This window comes from Chelonia mydas, chromosome 1 (genome assembly GCF_015237465.2).
Source record: "Chelonia mydas isolate rCheMyd1 chromosome 1, rCheMyd1.pri.v2, whole genome shotgun sequence".
In the NCBI taxonomy this organism is placed as follows: Eukaryota; Metazoa; Chordata; order Testudines; family Cheloniidae; genus Chelonia; species Chelonia mydas.
Genome location: NC_057849.1, coordinates 117261904 through 117284517, shown reverse-complemented (window position 1 = coordinate 117284517; position 22614 = coordinate 117261904). Strand labels below are relative to the sequence as shown.

The 22614-nt window shown below is 45.4% G+C and overlaps 1 protein-coding gene across 8 annotated transcripts in view; it reads right to left on the bottom strand.

Moving 5' to 3' along the window:
* Nucleotides 1–12597, bottom strand: part of TSGA10 (testis specific 10) — an 80015-nt gene extending 67418 nt beyond the window's left edge. For 2 of the 8 annotated variants that reach the window (XM_037898528.2, XM_043537248.1), the window contains exons 1-3: nucleotides 11937–12239; nucleotides 6442–6561; nucleotides 1275–1490 (exon numbers count right to left, since the gene is read on the bottom strand). In XM_037898528.2, coding sequence (XP_037754456.1) covers nucleotides 1275–1490; nucleotides 6442–6561; nucleotides 11937–11993 — 393 coding nt within the window. In that variant the 5' untranslated portion in view covers nucleotides 11994–12239. Of the gene's footprint in view, nucleotides 1–1274; nucleotides 1491–6441; nucleotides 6562–11936; nucleotides 12240–12421 lie in introns of those variants that run through there. The other 6 variants (XM_043537254.1, XM_043537269.1, XM_043537260.1 and 3 more) reach the window with 4 other exon arrangements.
* Nucleotides 12598–22614: the final 10017 nt, after the last annotated feature.

The window sequence follows — 22614 nt, the reverse complement described above, 5'->3', positions numbered from 1 at the left end:
TGTGTCCAGTTTTGGGCCCCACACTACAAGAAGGATGTGGAAAAATTGGAAAGAGTCCAGCGGAGGGCAACAAAAATGATTAGGGGACTGGAACACATGACTTATGAGGAGAGGCTGAGGGAACTGGGGATGTTTAGTCTTCAGAAGAGAAGAATGAGGTGGGATTTGATAGCTGCTTTCAACTACTTGAAAGGGGGTTCCAAAGAGGATGGCTCTAGACTGTTCTCAGTGGTAGCAGATGACAGAACAAGGAGTAATGGTCTCAAGTTGCAGTGGGGGAGGTTTAGGTTGGATATTAGGAAAAACGTTTTCACTAGGAGGGTGGTGAAACACTGGAATGCGTTACCTAAGGAGGTGGTGGAATCTCCTTCCCTAGAAGTTTTTAAGGTCAGGCTTGACAAAGCCCTGGCTGGGATGATTTAGTCGGGGATTGGTCCTGCTTTGAGCAGGGGGTTGAACTAGATGACCTCCTGAGGTCCCTTCCAACCCTGATATTCTATGATAATTTACTACAAAAACTCATTCTCTAAATATTCACCCTAGGATAGATCTTCAGCTTGTGTATGTTGTCATAGCTCCACTTATTTCAGTTGATCTATGATAATTTACATCATCTGAGGATCTGGTCCTCTTTAATAAATTCAACAAGCTCTGGGACACTAGTGTTATCTCTCTCACTTTCATATATACAGTGAACTGAAATGGTACTCTTTCCTCATCTGCTGAATAAATTCAAGATACAAGATTTCAAAAGGTTCAGTCATATACTTGAATAATTTATTTAGGGTCAGGGAAGGGTTCTCGTATTGCTCTGGAACAAATTAAGTTTTTTATTTTGAGCTCAGAGAAGCCAGTTTTTCATATTTCAGGCTCTATAGCAGCACTTCCCACATGTATTATATTGGCTACACAGTCTTAACAGTTATAGTGGTACTTCCACAAATCATGAGATGTGTGGCAGCCTCCTCTTGACCTCTCTTCCCCAAATTAAACGTAACTGCTTGTCCTCAGACATTCAGTTTAACCCATTACACTAGGAGCCCTTTTCAAGACTTATCAGGTTGGAATGTTCCAATCTTCATTACCCATTACTCCCTCTTTCCTTTATTCATTTTTAAGTTTTAAAATGAGTAAGATTTTAAATTTAAAAATAAACAAAAATAATTTACCTTCAGACAGAGACCATGGCTTTAAAGTTTCATCCCAAAAGGTTAAATTTTATAAAACTTACTGGCTCCCCCTATAATATACGTATTCTGTTTAGCATTTAATACCTTTGCTTCCTCAAGCTCCTGATCAGCAGTATCCAAGACTAATTCTTTTTCTTTTTCCAGCTGTTCAGCTAATTTGTCAACTACAGCAAGTTCTTTACACAGATACTCATTCTTATTGGTCAAACTATCCACCTGACTCTCCACCACCTGCTTATTATCAAGCAGTTCTGTAACATGTTGCTCTAAATCATGGTTTTTCTTCTTCAGATCGTCAATCTACTAGGACCAGGAAGAACAAAGACATTTTACTTTTCTTAATCTTAAAAGATATAAACTGGAGGCATTTCACAGCAGAAATATTTATTTACACTAAACTGAGTGCAAAGGCAGACAGTGACAAGCCCAAAATTTTCATTAATTTACACTAGTAGCATTTTGTAGAGATGTAAATGACTATCCAAGGTGAAAGGCAGTGAAGAAACAGGCTCCTAATTTCCACCCTAAAATGAAGCTATCTGCTTCTGTTTATTTCTCTTATCCATACTAGTTGTTCTCCTTTGATCAGCAGCTCCACAGCTTCTTTGGCTGACCTCTCCATGTGATGTGTACACCATTTGTTGGTCTCCCAGTGTGATATGTAACCCCCCAGTGTTCCCTTGACCACCCTCACAAACTGAGCTGCTACAGTAGCATTTCTCTGATAGCGCTGGGAGAAGAAATGGCTCTCAAGCTCTGCCTGAATATCAATTAGTCTTGCCCACCAAGACTTTGTAAGTATCTTTTCCACCACCTGCAAGTGGGGTCTATGTACTTCATGTGTGGAAAAAGCCAGCAGGAATGTACTAGGTTCATTATTGGTGAAGATTGTTAATATCCCCCTAAAGGGGAAGAGGACAGGGTACCTGATGTTCTTAAGGAAACTGCTTAAGAAACAATAACATGTCAATGATCTTGTCACCTATCAACCTGCTCTGACCCGCTTACTTTTGGAGAAGGTCCCTAAGAAAGTTGTGGCAGACACCCAGGCAATCTTGAGTCCTCAGATTTCAGAGATCTCAGTCAATCAGGCTTTAGACCTGATATGATATAAAAACTGCACTGGTGAATGATTTCATAGTAATTGATAAGGATTAAGTGTCCATGCTGATATTATTGGATCTGTCAGCTGCAAACAACACCAATTACCACAACATTTTATTGGTATATCTGCAGTCATGAATAGTAGTCAACAGACCTGCCCTTGAATCATTCTTATCAGGGCGGTCCTTAAGAGTGGTTTGGGACAAAAGTTTGTTCCTTCTGTCAAAACTGGGATTTTTACCGGGGCTAATTTTGTCACCCCTGTTGTTCAACTCATATACTATATTAACAGAGTTAATATGGAAATAGGAGTTGCAACAACTGATGAGAATCAGCTTCATATTTCCCCCACAACTGATCCAGTTGGTGCAGTGGAATGAATAACCCAGTGCAGTTATGAACTTGGAGAATGGATAAAGGTAAAGTGGTTGAGTCTTAAAACAGACAAAACCGAAGTAATGTCAGCAAGGGGGATATCTGCACACTTGGTTGAGGGAATACATTATTTTTTTAAATGTCTTTCAAGTTTTAACATGACCAACATTTAAAATTACAAAAATAACAAAGGTGAAGCCAACAGCTGCTCGCCTTCATACCTGAAATAATTAACCACAGTAAAAAAAATGTCCCTTACCCCACACAAACAACCTATATCATCTCCTCTATCCCCAAAACCCAGGCTAAATAGACAGGCCTTGAAGCATGCTCAAAAGGTCACCATATTCGGGCTGTTTTGGGCCACAAAGGAAAGAAGTGTTCTCCAAAGCTGAGGGCCATAACAGAGGGCCCTGCTGGCATCTCCCTCTCCTTTATATTAACAGGATTCTAATCTGAGCAACTGTGAGAAGGTGAAAGAGGCAGTTTCTCAAGTACACAGGATCCAAACCATTTAGGGTTTTTCAGATAAAAAGTAACACCTTAAATTCTACCCAAAAATCGAAAGGCAGATAGCACAGATCACGGAGCACACATGTTACATGCTCCTACCAAAATTCTGCACTCTGCACCAGCTTCATTTTCCAGGTTGACTGAGGTATAGCCTCATGTAGAGCATGTTACTATAACAATCTTGAGATGACAAAGGCACAAAAACGGTAGCAGTCTCCTAGCCACAGAAGGATGGAGACAAACATTCCTGGGCAATGTTACAATAGGATCATTCAGCAGCAACCAGGAGTCCAAAAGCACCTGTAGATTATGAACTCTAGAAACAAATGGCAGGCACACATGCTAAATATGAGGGACAGACATAATATACACAATATCTTCTGATTTCTTCTCCCAACCGACGAGCATCACTTCAGCAAACTTTCCTCCCATGCTCCAATTCATTCAACAGCACAGGCTGCTGGATCAAGTGAAACAAGGATATGACGCTGGATACTATCAACATATCACTACTGCTGCCCATATGTCCTCCCAGCTCAAATATATACATTGAAGAAAAAGGAACACAAGATGGAACCAATTGTGAAACTCCAAATGACCTCATGCTATTGCCCTTAACAACCATCAGAGAACACTCAATAAGAAAAAGATAGTATCATCTGAGGAACTGCTTGTCCATTTCCGTTAGTCTGCAGATAAGTGACTACTACTCCATAATCAACAGGATAGGAAAACAGCCAGTAGACCTAACAATATCAGTATGGAGATCTCAGATTATCCATCAGTAGGAAATCTACCACCACCACTACTACCACAGCAGCTTCTGTCTTGCACCAAGGTACATATCTAAATTGACAGGGTCAAGAAGACTGGAAGTATCTAGGTATTCTGAAGGTTGTCTCACTATAACATTCTATCTAATTTTAATCAGACAGAAGATTAGATACTAAACAGGAGCCAGATTACTACATCAAATGCTGGTTTCTTGAGAAAAAGCCAAGCAACAGCTTTCCTAAGAGACACTGGCATTCTACACTCTCTCATTTGACAATATCCACCAGCAATGGATCAAGTTTTCTCTTTTAGCCTTCCCCAGCCAGGTAGGACACCGGTTCCAAAAACAGGTTGTGGGGTCCCAACTCTTCTAGTACTTCTAGGGTGACCAGATGTCCTGATTTCATAGGGACAGTCCCGATTTTTGGGTCTTTTTCTCACACAAGCACTTATTACCCCCCACCTCCTGTCCCGATTTTTTACATTTGCTATCTGGTCAGCCTAAGTACCTCAGTGATTGTTATTGACCTAAACTCAGCAAGAGAACGCTTAGCCTTTGTGCTCTCAAAATACCATTTGTGATTCAAATTACATATGATTCAAATTAGCAGTCTTGGAATCATATTAGCACCTGGGCTGTTTCTGGAAGATAGAATAGCACTTGTAATAAAAAAAATAGTTCTTTCACCTGTGCCTGCTAGAAGAGAGTAACCTTTCCAGTGCTGACCTTGCTACCATCAGCCACTAGACTACTACAATGCACTAAAAATGTGCTGCCCCTGCCCTGAGCACTGCTCCGCACTGCCATTGGCTGGGAACCATGACCAATGGGAGCTGGGGGGCACTGCCTGTGGATGAGAGCAGCCATGTGGAGCCTCCTGGCCACTTTTGGGGCACAGCACAGCCAGGATAGGCAGGGAGCCTGCCTTAGCTCCGCTGCACTGCTGACCGAGATAAGCCTGCACCCCAACCCCGAGCCCCAACCTCCTGCCCCAGCCCTGAGCCCCCCCCAAACCCAGAGCCCCCTCCTGCACCCCAAACCCCTCATCCCTGGCCCCACCCCAGAGCCCACACCCCCAGTCCAGCGCCCATACCCCCTCCTGCACCCCAACTGCCTGCCTCAACCCGCAGCCCCCTCCCGCACTCCAAATCCCTCAGCCTCACCCCCCAGCCTGGAGCCCCCTCCTGCACCCCAAACCCCTCATTCCTGGCCCCACCCCAGAGCCCACACCCCCAGCCCAGAGCCTGTACCCCTCCACACACTCAAACTCCCTGCCCCAGCCCAGAGACCCCTCCCACACCCTGAACTCCTCATTTCTGACCTCACCCTAGAGCCCACACCCCCAGTTAGAGCCCTCAACCCCTCCCGCACCCCAACTCCCTGCCCCAACCCAGTGAAATTGAGGGGGGGAGCGAGCCACCGAGGGAGGGGGAAATGTAGTGAGTGGGGGGCCGACCTCGGGGAAGGAGCCGGGCTAGGATGTTCGGTTTTGCGCGATTCGAAAGTTGGCAACCTTACATCTGAGCTGGAGCTTCCTCATAAATAAGGTTTCAGAGTAGCAGCCGTGTTAGTCTGTATTGGCAAAAAGAAAAGGAGTACTTGTGGCACCTCAGAGACTAACAAAATAAATTTGTTAGCCTCTAAGGTACCACAAGTACTCCTTTTCTTTTCTCATAAATAAAGAACTCCTGGAAGCGTATCCTCGACTCTAGAATTAGTGTCCCATCTCGATAACCAGACCATGAATTTGTTAGCATCCAGACATGCTACAAAACCCCTCTTTTCTCATAGGCACTTAAGTAGAAGGGCTGAACACTGAGGATGGTTTAGGATGTCTTTAGTTTTTGTGGGAGAGCATATTAACTGGAAAATGTGTAATGATAAATTAATGACTAACTGTGCATTAAATTTGGGGAAGTGCCTGCAATTCTACAGACAAAAAAAAAAATTATGTCAATCTAAATGCAACATTGGTAACTACTTCACTGCTAATGATTTCAGCTGAAACATTTAGATATTTGGGACTGTGAACAAGTCTTGGGTGGATAACCATAATTTCCTCCTAATCTGGCCATTACTCCTGGGAAGATTCCCTTCTCTCCCAACAACAGAGAGATGAAGGAATGACAGTAGTTGACCTCAAATGAATATACACAAGTCACTAACTGAACTATGATGTTTTTTGTTTTGTGAAGTTCCATCAATATTTAAGGATGTTAAGTCACATTTACATAACGTCATCACATACTGACAAAATGCTATAATGTAAATGATGCAACATAGTCAGGATATCACGCCATAACTGATTTGGTTCTGCAACTCTATTTGGTAAGAAAAGGCTTGCCAGCTCTACAGACTGTGACACTGATTTAAATAACAGATGTTATTGCTGAGTTATCATTTCATTATATAAAATTATCAGAATTCCTGTTCCTTACAAACTGTCACCAAAACAAAAAACAAAAAGTAGAAAAATAAAACCACCTTTAAATTCAGTTTATGGATGACTTTGTCTTTGTTCTTAGGCTTTCCTTCCAATTTAAAAGGTTTCTCACTATCAGACGGTGGATCCCTTATATCAAAATGGTCTTCTCTTGTTGTTACCTTTTGGAGGAATGGAAAACAGCATAAGTAGTACTTCTGTGGAATGAATTTCTGCATGCAGTCATGAAGTGTGACCTTTGAAAATGGGAGAAGTCATACTCCTGAAGATATTTCATAACAATATTTCCCCTTAAGGTACCTAACACTGCACACTGAGAGAACATCCTGAGATAACACTATTCATGAATCACCAGAGCAGCTAAAGATAAATTTTGTCCATTTCATTTTTAAAAACAAACAAAAGGGTTTAGGTTAGTCTGGTAGTTTAGTGGAATTGTTCTACAATCCCATGCAAGACACCTAGATTTCATTACTGGTCTCTTGCTCCACTGGTTGGGGAGGGTTAGGGGAGAGGGAGTTAGCAGTAAAGCATATAGATTTTCCATTCCTTTGACAAGTTTAAAAAGCAAGAGTGGGGAGGATCTTGTTTTAACTGAGTGTGACATTGGCATCAATTTCATTATTGAGTCCAGCGAAGGGCAACAAAAATGATTAGGGGTCTAGAACACATGACTTATGAGGAGAGGCTGAGGGAGCTGGGATTGTTTAGTCTACAGAAGAGAAGAATGAGGGGGGATTTGATAGCTGCTTTCAACTACCTGAAAGGGGGTTCCAAAGAGGATGGCTCTAGACTGTTCTCAGTGGTAGCAGATGACAGAACGAGGAGTAATGGTCTCAAGTTGCAGTGTGGGAGGTTTAGATTGGATATTAGGAAAAACTTTTTCACTAAGAGGGTGGTGAAACACTGGAATGCGTTACCTAGGGAGGTGGTAGAATCTCCTTCCTTAGAGGTTTTTAAGGTCAGGTTTGACAAAGCCCTGGCTGGGATGATTTAACTGGGACTTGGTCCTGCTTCGAGCAGGGGGTTGGACTAGATGACCTTCTGAGGTCCCTTCCAACCCTGATATTCTATGATTAATAATATTATCTACCATCTTTTACAAATATAACAAAATATCAAACAAAAAACAAATATAAAAAAAATCTCAACAGACAAAACCCAAAAATACATTCAACAAAGTGGAAAATATTTTTTTTTAAAAGAAAACAAATGTATACCACCAGGGCCCCACACTACAAAGGCCTGATTTTTTGATGTGGAAAACTAGTAGCATAGAAGCAATAAGACTCAAATCTGAAGCTTAGAGTAAATTGCAATAAGAAGAATAAACAAAATCTGAAAAATGAGTGAGTGTAAATATACAAAAAGCCTTATATTTAACTTAATTCTACAGGTTAGGTTTAGGGAGTGTAATGGCCCAAATAAAGCAGTAATAGAATAATAATAAACATAATGAAAACAAGCTTCATATTTCTGAACAGACTGTATACCAAAAAGTACAAAACCTGGCAAGAAAGCCATTACAACAGTTAAGCCAAGAAATAACTGAATCATACATCAATGATTTAGTAACAAAGACAAAAAATTACAAATATTACATTCTATACATTTTAATTATTGACTTAATATGTAAAACATAAGAGTCAGAATTAAACCCCAAAACTGTAGAAATGGGAGTCAGGGCTTGATCCAACACCCATTGAAGTCAACTGGAATATTTCCACTGACTTCAGTAGGCACTGGATCAGGCCCTTAATGCAGAAAATCAAATAACTCAGTTTGGAAGCAAAAAAGTTTTGTTAGCATTTTTATTTTGTCCATATTAAGCAATAAAAAGCAGCTAGTTGCTGTCCTAAAAAAATAAAGGAACTAAGTTAAGTATAGTTTGCATATAAATGATACTTAAAAGAATCAGACTAAAGGGGGAAAAAAGCAGTGGACCCAAAATAGAACCTTGCACTGACAATTCATAGGAGAGAAAAATTCCTGCTGTAAAACCAGAAGACTGATTACAAAGGTAAAACTCCAATTACGTGCATACCCTTATGTTGTATATCAAATATATATCCTGATCCTGCAACCACTTCCACAAGTGTGTAACTTTACACATGTGAGCAGTCCCATTGACTTCAATGTGCATAAGTGTTTGCAGGACTGTGCCCTCCTACATAACTGAAGTACAATGCTCTTATCAGTTGTGTCAAATATGATAGCAAAAAAATAAAGAGAAGCCAGCTGGAGACACCCCCTGGGGGAAAGGGTATAACACACAAGCAAAGTGAACAGTGTGATGGCAGAAGACATCATATTAGTTTTACAATTGTTTTTAAGAGGGGTTCCTTCTGAAGGGATAAGCTAAATGGAAAGAAAAGGGAAGGGAATGGAGGTGAGGGGGATGGGGCAGGGAAGAAACAGGTAACAGGAGTAGACCTGAAGAGACTGTGAGAAAGAGGTTTGGCACAAACAGCCAGTTAAAACAGGACAGAGAAGGTCCTGTCAAAAAAACTGTAGAAAGTTATCTAAAAATCCGAAGGTCCCTGCTTCTGCAGCTACTCCTACCAGCTGGAGTAGTCCTGGAACAGCCACTGGATCTAGCCCTGAAAAAAATCAAAACTGTCTTGTCTATTTAGATTGTAAACTCTTCAGGGCAGAGACAGTCACAGTGAGGCCCCATTCTTAATTGGCCTTAAAGCACTACCACAAAAAACAAGATTAATAGTAATTGATGATTAATAATAAATCCAAGAATCTCAAAACAGATGACGAACAATTTGAGGCAGTAGTGGATATATTATTACAATCTTATAAAAGAACAAACTTGGTAGAATAATCATCTCTGCAGAATCATACTGAAAATGATCAGGAAAGTTATTGTCATAAAGAGATGGCAAAAATTGACCACAAGTTCAACCCCTGGGGGAATACGGCACATGCACGGAATTCATGTCCTCTGCAGATTTCTTTCCTTCCCTTCAGAAAAATGATTTTCTGACAGGGAAGCTACAAGAGCAGTCACACACCACTTCCTAGTAGCGCAGGTACAATGTTTCAGGCACCCAGAGCAGCCAGTGGAGAGGTAAATCACTGCAGGGCTGGGGACACCCCAGTCTGTGGCTCCTACCCTGAGCTGGGATCAGCTACTAATCACGGCTGGGCTGGAGGCAGGAGAGGATGGGACTGCCTCTTCCCCTATAAGGAGTGGCTGGGGCTGTGTCAGACCCACCCCACAGAAACCTCCCCCAGCTGCAGTATCCTCCCCTGCTTCCTGCCCCCATCACTCCTCAGCTGTGGGGGGATGGATCACTGTATGGGGAGCTGCTCCCCCATCCACCCAACCCCTGTGCAGCTGGACCTCTCAGACCCAGACACCCCTGCCAAGCCTCACCTGGTACATCCAGAACCCCCCTAGTCCTCCATACCCGAACCCCACCCCACAGAACCTCAATCTCTGCACCCAGACGCCCTCCCTCTGGAACCCCACCCCTGCACCCAGACCACCCCCACTGAGCTCCCTGCACTGAAACCCCCACCCTGATGCCCTACCCTTGCAACACCCTAAGCCCCCACATCCAGACCTTCATGCCACTGACCGCCAATGAGCTGCACCCAGACCTCCACCCCACCAAGTCCCACTCCCCCAGCACCCAGACCCACCCCCTGCCCGGCTGAGATCCTCACTCCCAGACCCCTCCGCTGAGCCCCAACAACCTTCACCTGGAAGCCCCTGCAGAGTCCCATTGCCCCTGCACCTGGAACCCCCACGAGCCTCTGTGCATCCAGATACCCCCACACCTAGACCCCCCCACTGAGCTGCCTGCACCCAGATTTTCCCACACAGAACCCTCTCACCCCACACCAAGCCCCTCCACACTTGGATCCTGCCTGGCTGAGCCTGCCTGCCCCACACCTGGTGCAGAGGGGCATGGCCCCAAGGTGTTTCTGGGGCAAGCCCAGCCTTGTGCTGTGTCAGGGCCGGGTGCAGCCTCACTGCTGAGTCCATGTCCTGCGGGTGAGGGGGCTGCAAGGTAATCTCCCACCTTCATGCAGCCAGTGGCCTGTGCTCCCCACTGCCATGCTGGAACCTCTGCATTTATTTATTGATTAATAAAACTTGCAGAATTTTGTAGAATTTTAAAATATTGTGCACAGAATCTTTAATTTTTTGGCACAGAATTTTTGGTGTAGAATGCCTTCAGGAGTAATATTCAAACAGTTTTTAGACAAACTGAAAGAAAAAAATAGGACAAATACTAGTAATTAAGGGTCTGATCCTGCTCTCATTAAATTTAATACGAGTTTTCCCAGAGATTTCAAAGAAACAGGATTGGGCCAGAAATATGGGTGGGACAAATTGGTTCAGTTAAAAAAAAAGTGGTCATGCTATGGAAGGAAACCGAAGGAAATACTGTAGATCAAAGACAAAATGCAACCTTATCTCCTAGTAATGGGCACATAAAAAAATTAAAATCAGCTAACTGAATGTAAAAGAATAGTATTTTATCACAGATTACAATGAAAGATATTAAATGCAAAATACTGCATGAGGGTTAGAGTCTGTTCCTATGAAAATCAACAGAAAATTCACTGGATCCAGCCCTGAAAAAAAGGAAAACTAGCCTTGCTCATTTTTGTTTTAAACTTAAAAGTATCTTTGAAAACTAACAGATAAAGAGCCGGAATATATATGCCTTTACCTATTTTTTATAAGTCTACTATACCAGATCTATTTGACTTAAATAAAAAATAGAAGTGAAGCTTTGATAGCCCCTCACTGAAACTTGCTGATTTGTTCGTTGTGGGAAACCCGCTACCCACTGCATTTAGAAAGTAAATGTATCCGAATACCTTTCTGCAGAACCTTTCAGAATTATCTTTGCCTGGGCAGTGGCGGGTGCTTGTGGGGGAGGTGGGTGGAAGAGGTTAACCAGTACATAAAATAAAGTGTTTCCATCCTGATAGTTGTAATGGTGGGCAAGCAGCTTTTGTGCTTGGGCCAGGAGATTCTGATATTCTGCAAGACCGGTGCAGATTTGATAATGGCTTCTTTTTTCTTTCTTTCTTTTTTAAGTAAACTACACTATCTGCAGAGAAGTGGGCTGTAGACGCCATACAGCTAGATTAGGCGTTTCTAAAAATAAAGGAAGCTGCACAGGAGCTAAGGGCACTAATCACCTCAAACAAAGCCCAACGTCTCTCCATGCCCCCTGCCCGCCAGCCGGAGTCAAGCCGTCACCATGGTGATAGCGGGGCTAGCCCACGGCGCGGGTCCCCAGCCCACGCTCAGCGCCCTGCGCTCCGACCACCCCGGCCGCTCTCGTGTCACCCGCAGTCGGGGAACCCGCGCCTCGCGCCGGGTCTTACTGGGGGGTGCGAGGGGTCTTCCCAGCGCAGGCTGCGCGAGCCCAACCCCAGGCCTCACCCCCCCACGCCCCACCCCCGGCAGGGCAGGAGGGGTCCCCGGCTCCCACCAGACAGGGCCGCCCCCCGCCCGCCGCCGCCCCAGCTGCCCCGGACGAGGGTGGGGGGTCTGTACCTGCGGGGCACACGCCGCTTTCCTCCTCCTGCGCCCCGGGGACTTTACGGCGCTCATAGCGGCGGCTCCCCAGGCTCTGGCCGGGCTCCGCCGCTGCCCCCTCGCACTTACCCGCCGCGGCGCCCGCTTCTCCCGCTCCAGCCCCGCAGCCCAATCAGAGACCCCGGCCCCGGCTCCTCCTGCCGGGCAGGGCGGCCTTGCCCCGCAGGCACCGGGGCCGCGCGGGGAGGAGGTATCTCCGGCCGGTCACCCACAGCTCGCTGCCCCCGGGCTCCGCCCAGCCACCCCTCCGAGCCTCCTGCGCCCCTCTCGTTACCTGCTGCATTAACCCCCTCGCTCCCCTGCGCGCCTCTCCCGCCCCGTCCGGAGCCGCGCGCTCCATCCCCCCTCCATCCCCCCAACCGCCGCTCGCGCGCGCGCACACAGCGGGCGGTGAAGCGCGTGCCCGTCGCGTGCCCTCCTGCCCCCCGCCCACCTTCCCTTACCTGTCTCCACGCGCGCACCGGGCAGCGCGGAGCAGCCTAGGAGCCGCGCTGCCGGGCGTCAATTGATAACCCCCCTTTCCGGAGGCAGGGAGCTCGCTGCAGCCCGTTAATGGCCGGGGCGGCCAGGTTTACCGACCCACCGGGCTCGGAGCGAGCGCAGCCGGCTGCAGTGTTAAATCATGTGCCAAAAGCCCAACCTGCAAGCCACACACACAATTGCAGCTGCCGGCTTGGGGCAGCAGTGAATTGCCGAGGCAGTTTCCACCACAGCATTAATCCCCTTCTCGCTGCGCCCAGCCCAGCAGCCGCGCGGCTGTAGACTCGCTCTCACAGACTGAGACGCGTTTTCTGTTTTAAGGACAACTCCTAAATGCTGTGAAATCCACAGGCGTGCTCATATTTTGTACTTGAAATTTGCTGTCAATGGATGGTTAGTGGTCATGTGGGGTCATTTGAGCAAGGGGCTCCTGAGATTCAGCCCTCACCCCAAAAAACCTCCAGCGTGTTACAAAATCAACAGACCGTTACAGCGTTTTCTTAATGCACATCTGGGCTCAGATTATGGCTTGGTTGTCCCGCAACTGATCTCAGTCTCTTGACATTTATCTCAGCTAGGGCATGGTACCCCCTGGCACTGGCCACTGTTGGAATACAGGATACTGGGCTAGATGGACCGTTGGTCTGACCCAGCATGGCCATTCCTCTGTTCTTATATCTGCAGGCAGCTTGTGTTAGTAATTTAATAGCTCAAGGGGACAGCCTGTGGTCCTTGAACCTGAGCTATCCTCATGCTAGAAATCTGAGAATGATCTCTACGCACGTTGCTATTATCTGCCTTTGATGAGTTATTTGTTTGTTTGTTTTTTACTTTTGGAAAATGTGCTCTGCTGATTGTGCAGCTCAGTTAGAAGGGGTTGTAACTCTTTTCTGAAAAATAGGTTTCAGAGTAGCAGCCGTGTTAGTCTGTATTCGCAAAAAGAAAAGGAGTACTTGTGGCACTTTAGAGACGAACAAATTTAATTGAGCATAAGCTTTTCTAAGCTACAGGTCACTTCATCGGATGCATTCAGTGGAATGAAGTGAGCTGTAGCTCATGAAAGCTTATGCACAAATAAATTTATTCGTCTCTAAGGTGCCTCAAGTACTCCTTTTCTTTTGCTGAAGAATAATAAATTATGTGTCTTATATGCAGATTCTTACAACTTTTGGTGCAGAGATAAGGAATGGGGCAGGGAGATCAGAGCAGTGGAGGGTGTGTGTGTGGGAGAGACAATGCATGGGAGCATTGACATTAGGAGAGTAAAGGGGAGGGGATTAGGGGGCAGAGGAGTTGGGGGGAATAGGAGAAGGGGATGGGACTGCAATATGGAGGGGATAAATTGAGATGAGAATGAGGACATAAGGGTGGGCAGTAAGAGAACTGAGGGGTTTAGGGGTGAGGGGCCTGTCAACCCCACATTCTCCTCTCCCATATTTGTAGCAGGATCAGAGGGACTGTAATGCTTTCTCAAGATGCCCCGGACTGTGAGTCACCTTGGTAGCACTGCCTCCAGCAAGAGGGAATCTTTCTTGTGGTAGCTGGGTGTCAGCTCCCTGACATTGCCTTCCTCAGCTCAAGCACTGTCCTTTGGGCTCTGCCAGACCTTCCCTCACCTTGAAGAAGCTGTAGATATACCCCAGCCCCAGAACTCCCTCTAAAAGTGTCTCCTGCTGTCTCCAGCCCCTGTCACTGAACCCTCACAAAAATTACCAGGTTTTCTGTCCCCAAAGGGAACAGTGTACACTTGTTTGATTCAGCTGAGGACTCAAACTTTGCTTAACACCACAGCACTGAGATGTATTTATAATAAAAACAAGAATAAGTTTATTAACAAAGAACAGATATTCAAAGATTCAAATGAGTAGTGAGTAAGAATATTGGAAGTAGAATGGTTTAATATAAAACAAAAATATAACACACTTTTTAGTTGCTAAAATTTAACTTTAACAGATTACAATCCTTGCCTAAAGTAGTTTCTCCTCTAAGCCTTTTCTTCCAGCATCACCAGCCCACATGGCTGGGATCCACCATTCATGGAAGCAGAAAGCTCCATCCATTTTGCTATCTCGGTGATGGATAACCAGGGCGCTGTCCCTGTCCCCACAGATATTGTCCAGTAAACCTTTGAAGTGTAGCCTTTTGAAGTGCATCCTCAGATAAAACTCTTCTCCCCTGTTGCTTGTTTTCCTGTGTGCTCCTTTCCTATTGACTTCACAAGTCTTGTCTTGGAATGCAAATGGGGCTCCCATTGTGTCTGACTTACAAGGCTTAATTCACATCAGAGAGATAGGTGAATAGATATGCTTTGTTTAGAAGAAAACATGTTTGTCAACTCTGCCTTGTTACAGACTTTAAAATATGTTTTCAGTATGCATACACAACTCCTTATACAGTGTCCATACATATGTTTTACAATGATAATTATGACCAGTGTGTCACTTGCTTTTATTTGATACCTTGCAAGACATAGACACTGACTCTGTGGGTGCTTCAGGGCTGGAGCACCCACAGAAAAAAATTAGTGGGTTCTTAGCACTCACTGGCACCCAGATCCCCTTTTCCCCCAGTGCCTGCTGCCCTGCTAATCAGCGCCTCTCCCTCCCTCCCAGCACCTCCTGTCCATCGTGATCAGCTGTTTTGCGGCTTGCAGGAGGCTCTGAAAGGGAGGGGGAGGAGTGGGGATGATGCATGTTGAGGGGAGGGGGCAGGACTAGGCAGGAAGAGGCAGGGCAGGGTGGGGGCTTGGGGGAAGGGATAGGGTGGGGACGAGGCCTGGGGCAGAGTAGGGGTAGAGGGGGCGGGCTTGGGGGAAATGGTGGGGTGGGGGCAGGGCTTGGGACAGAATGCAGGGTTGAACACTCCCTAGGCCTGGAGGAAGCCGGCATCTATGTTGCAAGATACTATGGATAAATACTCTGAAAGTAGTGTGTTCAGTGCAGTGAGTTTGTCCATCTTGACAGAACTTACTGTTATAGAACAGTGAACCCTTTGCCATTTGGCACTGAGGTGTTCTTGGGGTCACAGGGTCCCTGCCCCTTGAGGGGGATCTGAGCCCTTTTCCCAGCCCCCACGTATGTGCTGGGAAATGTGGGGCCCTGCCCCTCTGTAGGAGTATAAGCCCTCTCCCTATCCCCCCATATGATCCAGGATCTGGGGAAGCTCTGCTCCTCTGGAGGAATCTGAGCCCCTCCTCCTGACCCCATTTCATTGCTGTGTAGACTTCTGGGCTCAGTCTGGAGCCCGAGCTCTGGGACTCTAGCCTAGATGTCTACACATCAATGAAACAGCCCCGCAGCCCAAGCCCTGCGAGCCAGAGTCAGCTGGCATGGGCCACCTGTGGATATCTAGTTGCTGTGTAGACATACCCTTAGACTTAGAGCGCTTGTGGGTCGGTAAGTTCTGCCAGTTAAGGACACTTAGGGAGGATATGTTTAGTTTTCCAAGGCTTCTGGGAGCTAGTTTAGTTATTTATTAAGAGGGACCCTAGATATATTGAACTCAACTCTTTTGCCTGTCATGAACCAACTGGCAGAAGGATTACACAGAAACCCTTGAAATTCCCATGAAGTTGCAGGTATCAGTTAGGCAGTTTTAATGAGTTTCCCTGTGCTGCATTTCCTGCTCCACAGCCTATGTGTTGGAATAGATATTTCATTTTCAGCCACAGTAAATGCAACACAGCAACTCATTTTAGTGGTCTTAAACAACAAATATGTGGTATTCTTCCTGTTTTCTTCAGTGTCACTTTCAAAACTATCTCACCTATGGTTGTTACACCTGGAGCACTTACAGCTGTGACAAAACTGAAAGATCTGAGTTCAAATACCTGTTGTGACAGGTTCTCTCCAGGGTGCCACCTAGAACTGGGGTACCTGACCCACCAGCCTGGGCTCTCCCTCACACTGTATTGGTGTGACAAGCTACAAAACTCCCCAGCTTTCACTTTCACCAGCATACATACAGGTAGGGACACACCCAGCTGCAGTTACAAGCAGACTCTCCGACCAGCCCCTGCATAGGAAGGCTATTCCCAGCTTCTCAGGCACGCACCCCCTCTGGAATATAAACCCAAAATTATACCCTCTTGTGCTGCACAAGGAACTGTACAGCATATGCTCATAAAATTTGCCCCCTCCCTCAATGTGGAGAGGAATATGCAACAGCCTTTTACCCCAGAGTTATGATTCCCACACACGGGTTTAGATAAAGCAAAACCAAGTTTATTAATTACAAAAAATAAATTTTAAGTGATTTTAAGGAATAGCAAACAGATCAAAGCAGATTACCTAGCAGATAAACAAAGAACAAAAACTAAACTTAATATACTAAATAGATTGGATATGAATAGCAGATTCTAACCCTAAGAGATGATACAAGCAGGCTGCAGATTCTTAAGGGGCAAGCTGCACTTGCTTTGCAGCTTGGAATCCCCAAGGTGTTTCATTCACAGGTTAAAGTCCCTTTAGCCTGGGTCCAGCACTTCCCCCCAGTTCAGTCTTTGTTCCCCAGGTGTTTCCAGGAGTCTTCTTGTGTGGGGAGCGAAGAACACCAGATGATGTCACTCCCTGCCTTATATAGCTTTTGCATATGGCGGGAACCTTTTGTTTCAAAGCTTGATTCCTAGACCAGTCTGTGGAAAATCACTGACATTCCAAGATGGAGTCTAGAGACGCAGTCTCATCACATGTCCTTATAGAGTCATGTTTCAGAGCAACAGCCATGTTAGTCTGTATTCGCAAAAAGAAAAGGAGTACTTGTGGCACCTTAGAGACTAACCAATTTATTTGAGCACAAGCTTTCGTGAGCTACAGCTCACTTCATCGGATGCATACTGTGGAAAGTACAGAAGATCTTTTTATACACACAAACCATGAAAAAATGGGTGTTTACCACTACAAAAGGTTTTCTCTCCCCCCACCCCACTCTCCTGCTGGTAATAGCTTATCTAAAGTGATCACTCTCCTTACAATGTGTATGATAATCAAGTTGGGCCATTTCCAGCACAAATCCAGGTTTTCTCCCCCCCCCCCCCAACCCACTCTCCTGTTGGTAATAGCTTATCTAAAGTGATCACTCTCCTTACAATGTGTATGATAATCAAGTTGGGCCATTTCCAGCACAAATCCAGGTTTTCTCTCATCCCCCCCCGCCCTCCCACAAACCCACTCTCCTGTTGGTAATAGCTTATCTAAAGTGATCACTCTCCTTACAATGTGTATGATAATCAAGTTGGGCCATTTCCAGCACAAATCCAGGTTTTCTCCCCCCCCCTTCCCCCCCCCCTCACAAACCCACTCTCCTGTTGGTAATAGCTTATCTAAAGTGATCACTCTCCTTACAATGTGTATGATAATCAAGGTGGGCCATTTCCAGCACAAATCCAGGGTTTAACAAGAACGTCTGGGGGGGGGGGGAGGGTAGGAAAAAACAAGGGGAAATAGGTTACCTTGCATAATGACTTAGCCACTCCCAGTCTCTATTCAAGCCTAAGTTAATTGTATCCAATTTGCAAATGAATTCCAATTCAACAGTCTCTCGCTGGAGTCTGGTTTTGAAGTTTTTCTGTTGTAATATCGCAACTTTCATGTCTGTAATCGCGTGACCAGAGAGATTGAAGTGATCTCCAACTGGTTTATGAATGTTATAATTCTTGACATCTGATTTGTGTCCATTTATTCCTTGACGTAGAGACTGTCCAGGAAGATCACCGATGGATTGTAGTTTCCTCAGGAAGTCAGTGGTGTCTTGAAGGTAGCTGGGAGTGCTGGTAGCGTAGGGCCTGAGGAGGGAGTCTACATAGCCAGACAATCCTGCTCGTTCACCTGCACATCCACCAATGTGATATATGCCGTCATGTGCCAGCAATGCCCCTCTGCCATGTACATTGGTCAAACTGGACAGTCTCTACGTAAAAAAATAAATGGACCAAAAAAAAAGGGGGGGGGGGAACCTGGATTTGTGCTGGAAATGGCCCACCTTGATTATCATACACATTGTAAGGAGAGTGATCACTTTAGATAAGCTATTACCAACAGGAGAGTGGGTTTGTGGGAGGGCGGGGGGGGGGGGTGAGAGAAAACCTGGATTTGTACTGGAAATGGCCCAACTTGATTATCATACACATTGTAAGGAGAGTGATCACTTTAGATAAGCTATTACCAGCAGGAGAGTGGGGTGGGGGGAGAGAAAAAACTTTTGTAGTGGTAAACACCCATTTTTTCATGGTTTGTGTGTATAAAAAGATCTTCTGTACTTTCCTCAGTATGCATCCGATGAAGTGAGCTGTAGCTCACGAAAGCTTATGCTCAAATAAATTGGTTAGTCTCTAAGATGCCACAAGTACTCCTTTTCTTTTTTATAGAGTCATAGCAGCCATCACTCACAGGCTGTTTGGAGTGCTCACAGGAAGGCTCACCAGGTGGGAGGTAAACTTTTCCTAAGGCCTATTGTTTTTTCCTAATGGCCCATTGCACTGAATAGGCCCTTCCCCACCCACTATCTAGACTGAAAGCATCTTGTCTAGTGGGCATTACCCAGATGTAACTACATTTGAAATACATCTGAAATAGTCAATATTCATACATGCATACAGTACAAATAGGATAATCATGTACAGCAAATCATAACCTTTCCAATGACACGTTGCATGACTTATATTGCATAAAATACAATTATGTCATAATCATATCATAATAGTATCACTGCAAAGAATACGGGGTGAAGTGTCACACCTGTAATTAGGTAAATATGAAATTTTACAGTGCACCCTAAACTATCAGGTTGAAATCCTGACTCAACTGAAGTGTGAGAGAAATAACGCATATTGGAATACAGACCTTATATAAAGTTTAATTATTTTTATTTCCTTACATGGGTTTCATCTTGAGGTTTTAACATAACTTTTCCTCTGTCAAGATGAAACTTTCAAAGATAAATAGAGCCCTGTGCGGATATAAATTTATATCCAGGGATGCGGCTATCCGCAGATATAAATCAGTATCCATGGAACTGCAGGGCTCTCCCGGGAATGGCAGCAGCAAAAGGAGCAAAACATGTGGCTACTGCCGCTTCCAGAAGCCAGCACCCCATGTCAGTAGCTCCTCTGGCATGGCTGTACTACCCCCAGCCCTTCCACACAGCAGTCTGCATCTCCTGTCTGGGGGCTTTCACGCTGCTTGAACCCCAGCAAGTGACCTGCACCCACATACTTAAGAGGAAGTTGAACAAACCCCAACGTCACTGCCAGTCTGACTCAGGGGTGTAGCCATGGATGGGCCTGTGTGGGACACAGTCAACCCACTTAGCATCCAGCACACCCAAATCGGAGCCGGAGCCCCCCAAATCCACAGGCTGGAACTCCCAACCCCGCTCAGTGTCCTTCTGGTGTCCGCCCAGCTGCGTCCCTCTCCTGCCAGTGCTACCTGCTGCTGCCCCCGGTCTCTGGCCCCAGTGCCTGGGGTTTGCAGGTCTGGGCAGGTCTAGTGCTGGGGCTGGAGACTGGGGCAGCAGCACATGGCGCCGGCAGGGGAGGGAAGCAGCCAGGCGGACGGATACTGAGCCGGGGTAGGGAGGGATGGGCGGAGCTAGAACCCTGGCAGGGCCCCCCTCCATCCCATGGGTACGCCCTGCAGCCTCATCTTCGGGTGCCTTCTGAGCGGTGAGAGCCAGCTGGAAGGGGTGGGAGATGCGGGTCCCCCTCCCTCCTGCCTCCCCTCCTCTCACCCCCCCATCATTGCTCACCCCCCCAAAAGTCAGGGCACACCCAGTTTTCCTGTCCTAGCTATGACACTGGTCTGACCTAGGAGAAAATTCCTTCTCGATCCCACATATGGCGATCGAGCATGTGAGCATGAGCATGTGACCTGAGCATGTGAGCAAGAACCAGTCAAACAAGCAGCTGAGAGAGAACGCTCAGTGCCACCTTAAGGTCCTGTCCCTCCCCACCCAATGTTCCATCTCCAACCCTGGCTATCTCTGATGTTTCAGAGGAAGGAGATTAAAAGAATCCACCCCGAATACACTGAGGGAAAAATCCCTTCCAGACCCCTGCAGATAGCCAGCTGAAATCCTGAAGCATGCTTTTAGGAACAAAAGACACAAACTGGAAGTGAGCCCCAGGCCCCTAGGGCTGTTGAGCCCTGCCCCCTATCATCACAAGTGTTAAGGGACAAGAAGATTTGTCATTCCCCTGGGACCTGTTGCACCATTAATGCCTGCCATTGTCCAGAAAAGGTGTGAAGGCGGACTTGCTGACAGAGACTTCTTTGGAGATTCCAAGAGCTGGACTGATGGAGAATGGAAAAGACATGCCTCCTCCATCTCCTCCTCCGGCAGGTTTTAGCACAGGAGTTTGTATGCAGGAAACCCTGCTTGGCAAACTGTCTGCCACCAGCCACCACTGAGTATCGGTACAAACACACAACCTATATTTAGACAGAGATCACTCCCTTCTGGGGATTAGGAGCTAGCAGCACCTTTCAAACAATTCTCCATTACCAGAGCAACTAAACATCAAAAATCCTCCACCAGCTCCAGGAAGAGTCTTCCTTTCACTGTTTCGTCTCTGACAGGTCAGGCATCATCACTGCTTTTCATCTCCGTCAGTTGTAACAGAAATTGTCAGATAAGAAAGTCTGTACTATCTAACACATTGTCTAGTATCTGAAATAGAGATGGAATTACAGGACAGGATTTCATATCTTTCCCCAAATTCTTCACTATGAAAAATTCATTTGTAGGGGAAAATATATATAGCTTTTGTTGGAGCTTTATTCTTGTATTTTTGATTTTTTTTCCCCTCTAAGTGAAATCTGATTAAATGAATATCAGTTAAATGAATAATTCTGTTAAAAGAAGGCATTTTCTGTGCACCAACCAATACGTTGTGAGGAAATGGAGACTGGAGACTATACATAAGAGTGTTTTCAGAAGGGGAAGAGGTGACAGCAGCACTTAAGAAAGAAAGGGAAAAACACAGCTGAGATGGTGTGATTGTGATCTGTGAGGGCTATAGTTGAGAAATAGGAAGTTAAAACTGAGTTTAGATAGGATATCAGTTAGGGGAGATGCTTTTGTTCACAGAGGATATGGAACATAGTGATGGCTTTGACCTAGCCTTCACATATGAAGATTGCATTAAAAGAGAGAGAGAGAGAGATTCATACAAAGTCCAGTCCCTATTGACTGAAGAAAAGAGATAACTAAATGCCTCTTTGTGTGTGCACTTTATAATTTTGGAAGGCATTCTTAGATGCCATTTGATGGGAGTTTGCTTCCCACATTGATCTAAAATAGCCCCAATTTGACAACTTTTCTAGACACTGGAAAAAACATCTTTTGGAGAACCTTTTTGGGAAGGACTGAGGGAATGTTTCCCAGAACGATGAAGAGGGGGAAAAGAATTTTTTTGTAGGTGAATTATTATTTTAAAGCTGCTGGAGTTTTGTTGTTGTATTAGTCGTGTTAGGGCACCTAGAGTCTTATATATGAATATTTATTATTATATCATCATATTATTTAAATATAAATAAATAAGAACCTGCACACATAAACAGATACATTTAGTGGTAGGAGAGATTGAAAATGTGTCCGCTTACACATGGGGTCAAAGAAGAATGAGGCCCTTGGATTCAAAACAGCACTGAAATAATATATATTACCGATTTTCCAAATTAAGAAGGTAGTAAACCCCTCAGATCACTCACCGAAAAAGGAATATTGTTATTATTATTAGATCTATTGGCATCCATGTATGTTCTTGTCCCTTCCCAAAACAGAAAGAAGACACAACCCTACTCTTCGGCGTTTATAAGCCAAGGCCCAATCCTTAAATTGATCCCTTATTGATGTACGCTAAATTGATATAAGACAGGTTTAAATCAATTTAAGAATCATAGAATCATAGAATATCAGGGTTGGAAGGGACCTCAGGAGGTCATCTAGTCCAATCCCCTGCTCAAAGCAGGACCAATCCCCAACTAAATCATCCCAGCCAGGGCTTTGTCAAGCCTGACCTTAAAAATATCTAAGGAAGAAGATTCCACCACCTCCCTAGGTAACGCATTCCAGTGTTTCACCACCCTCTTAGTGAAACAGTTTTTCCTAATATCCAACCTAAACCTCCCCCACTGCAACTTGAGACCATTACTCCTTG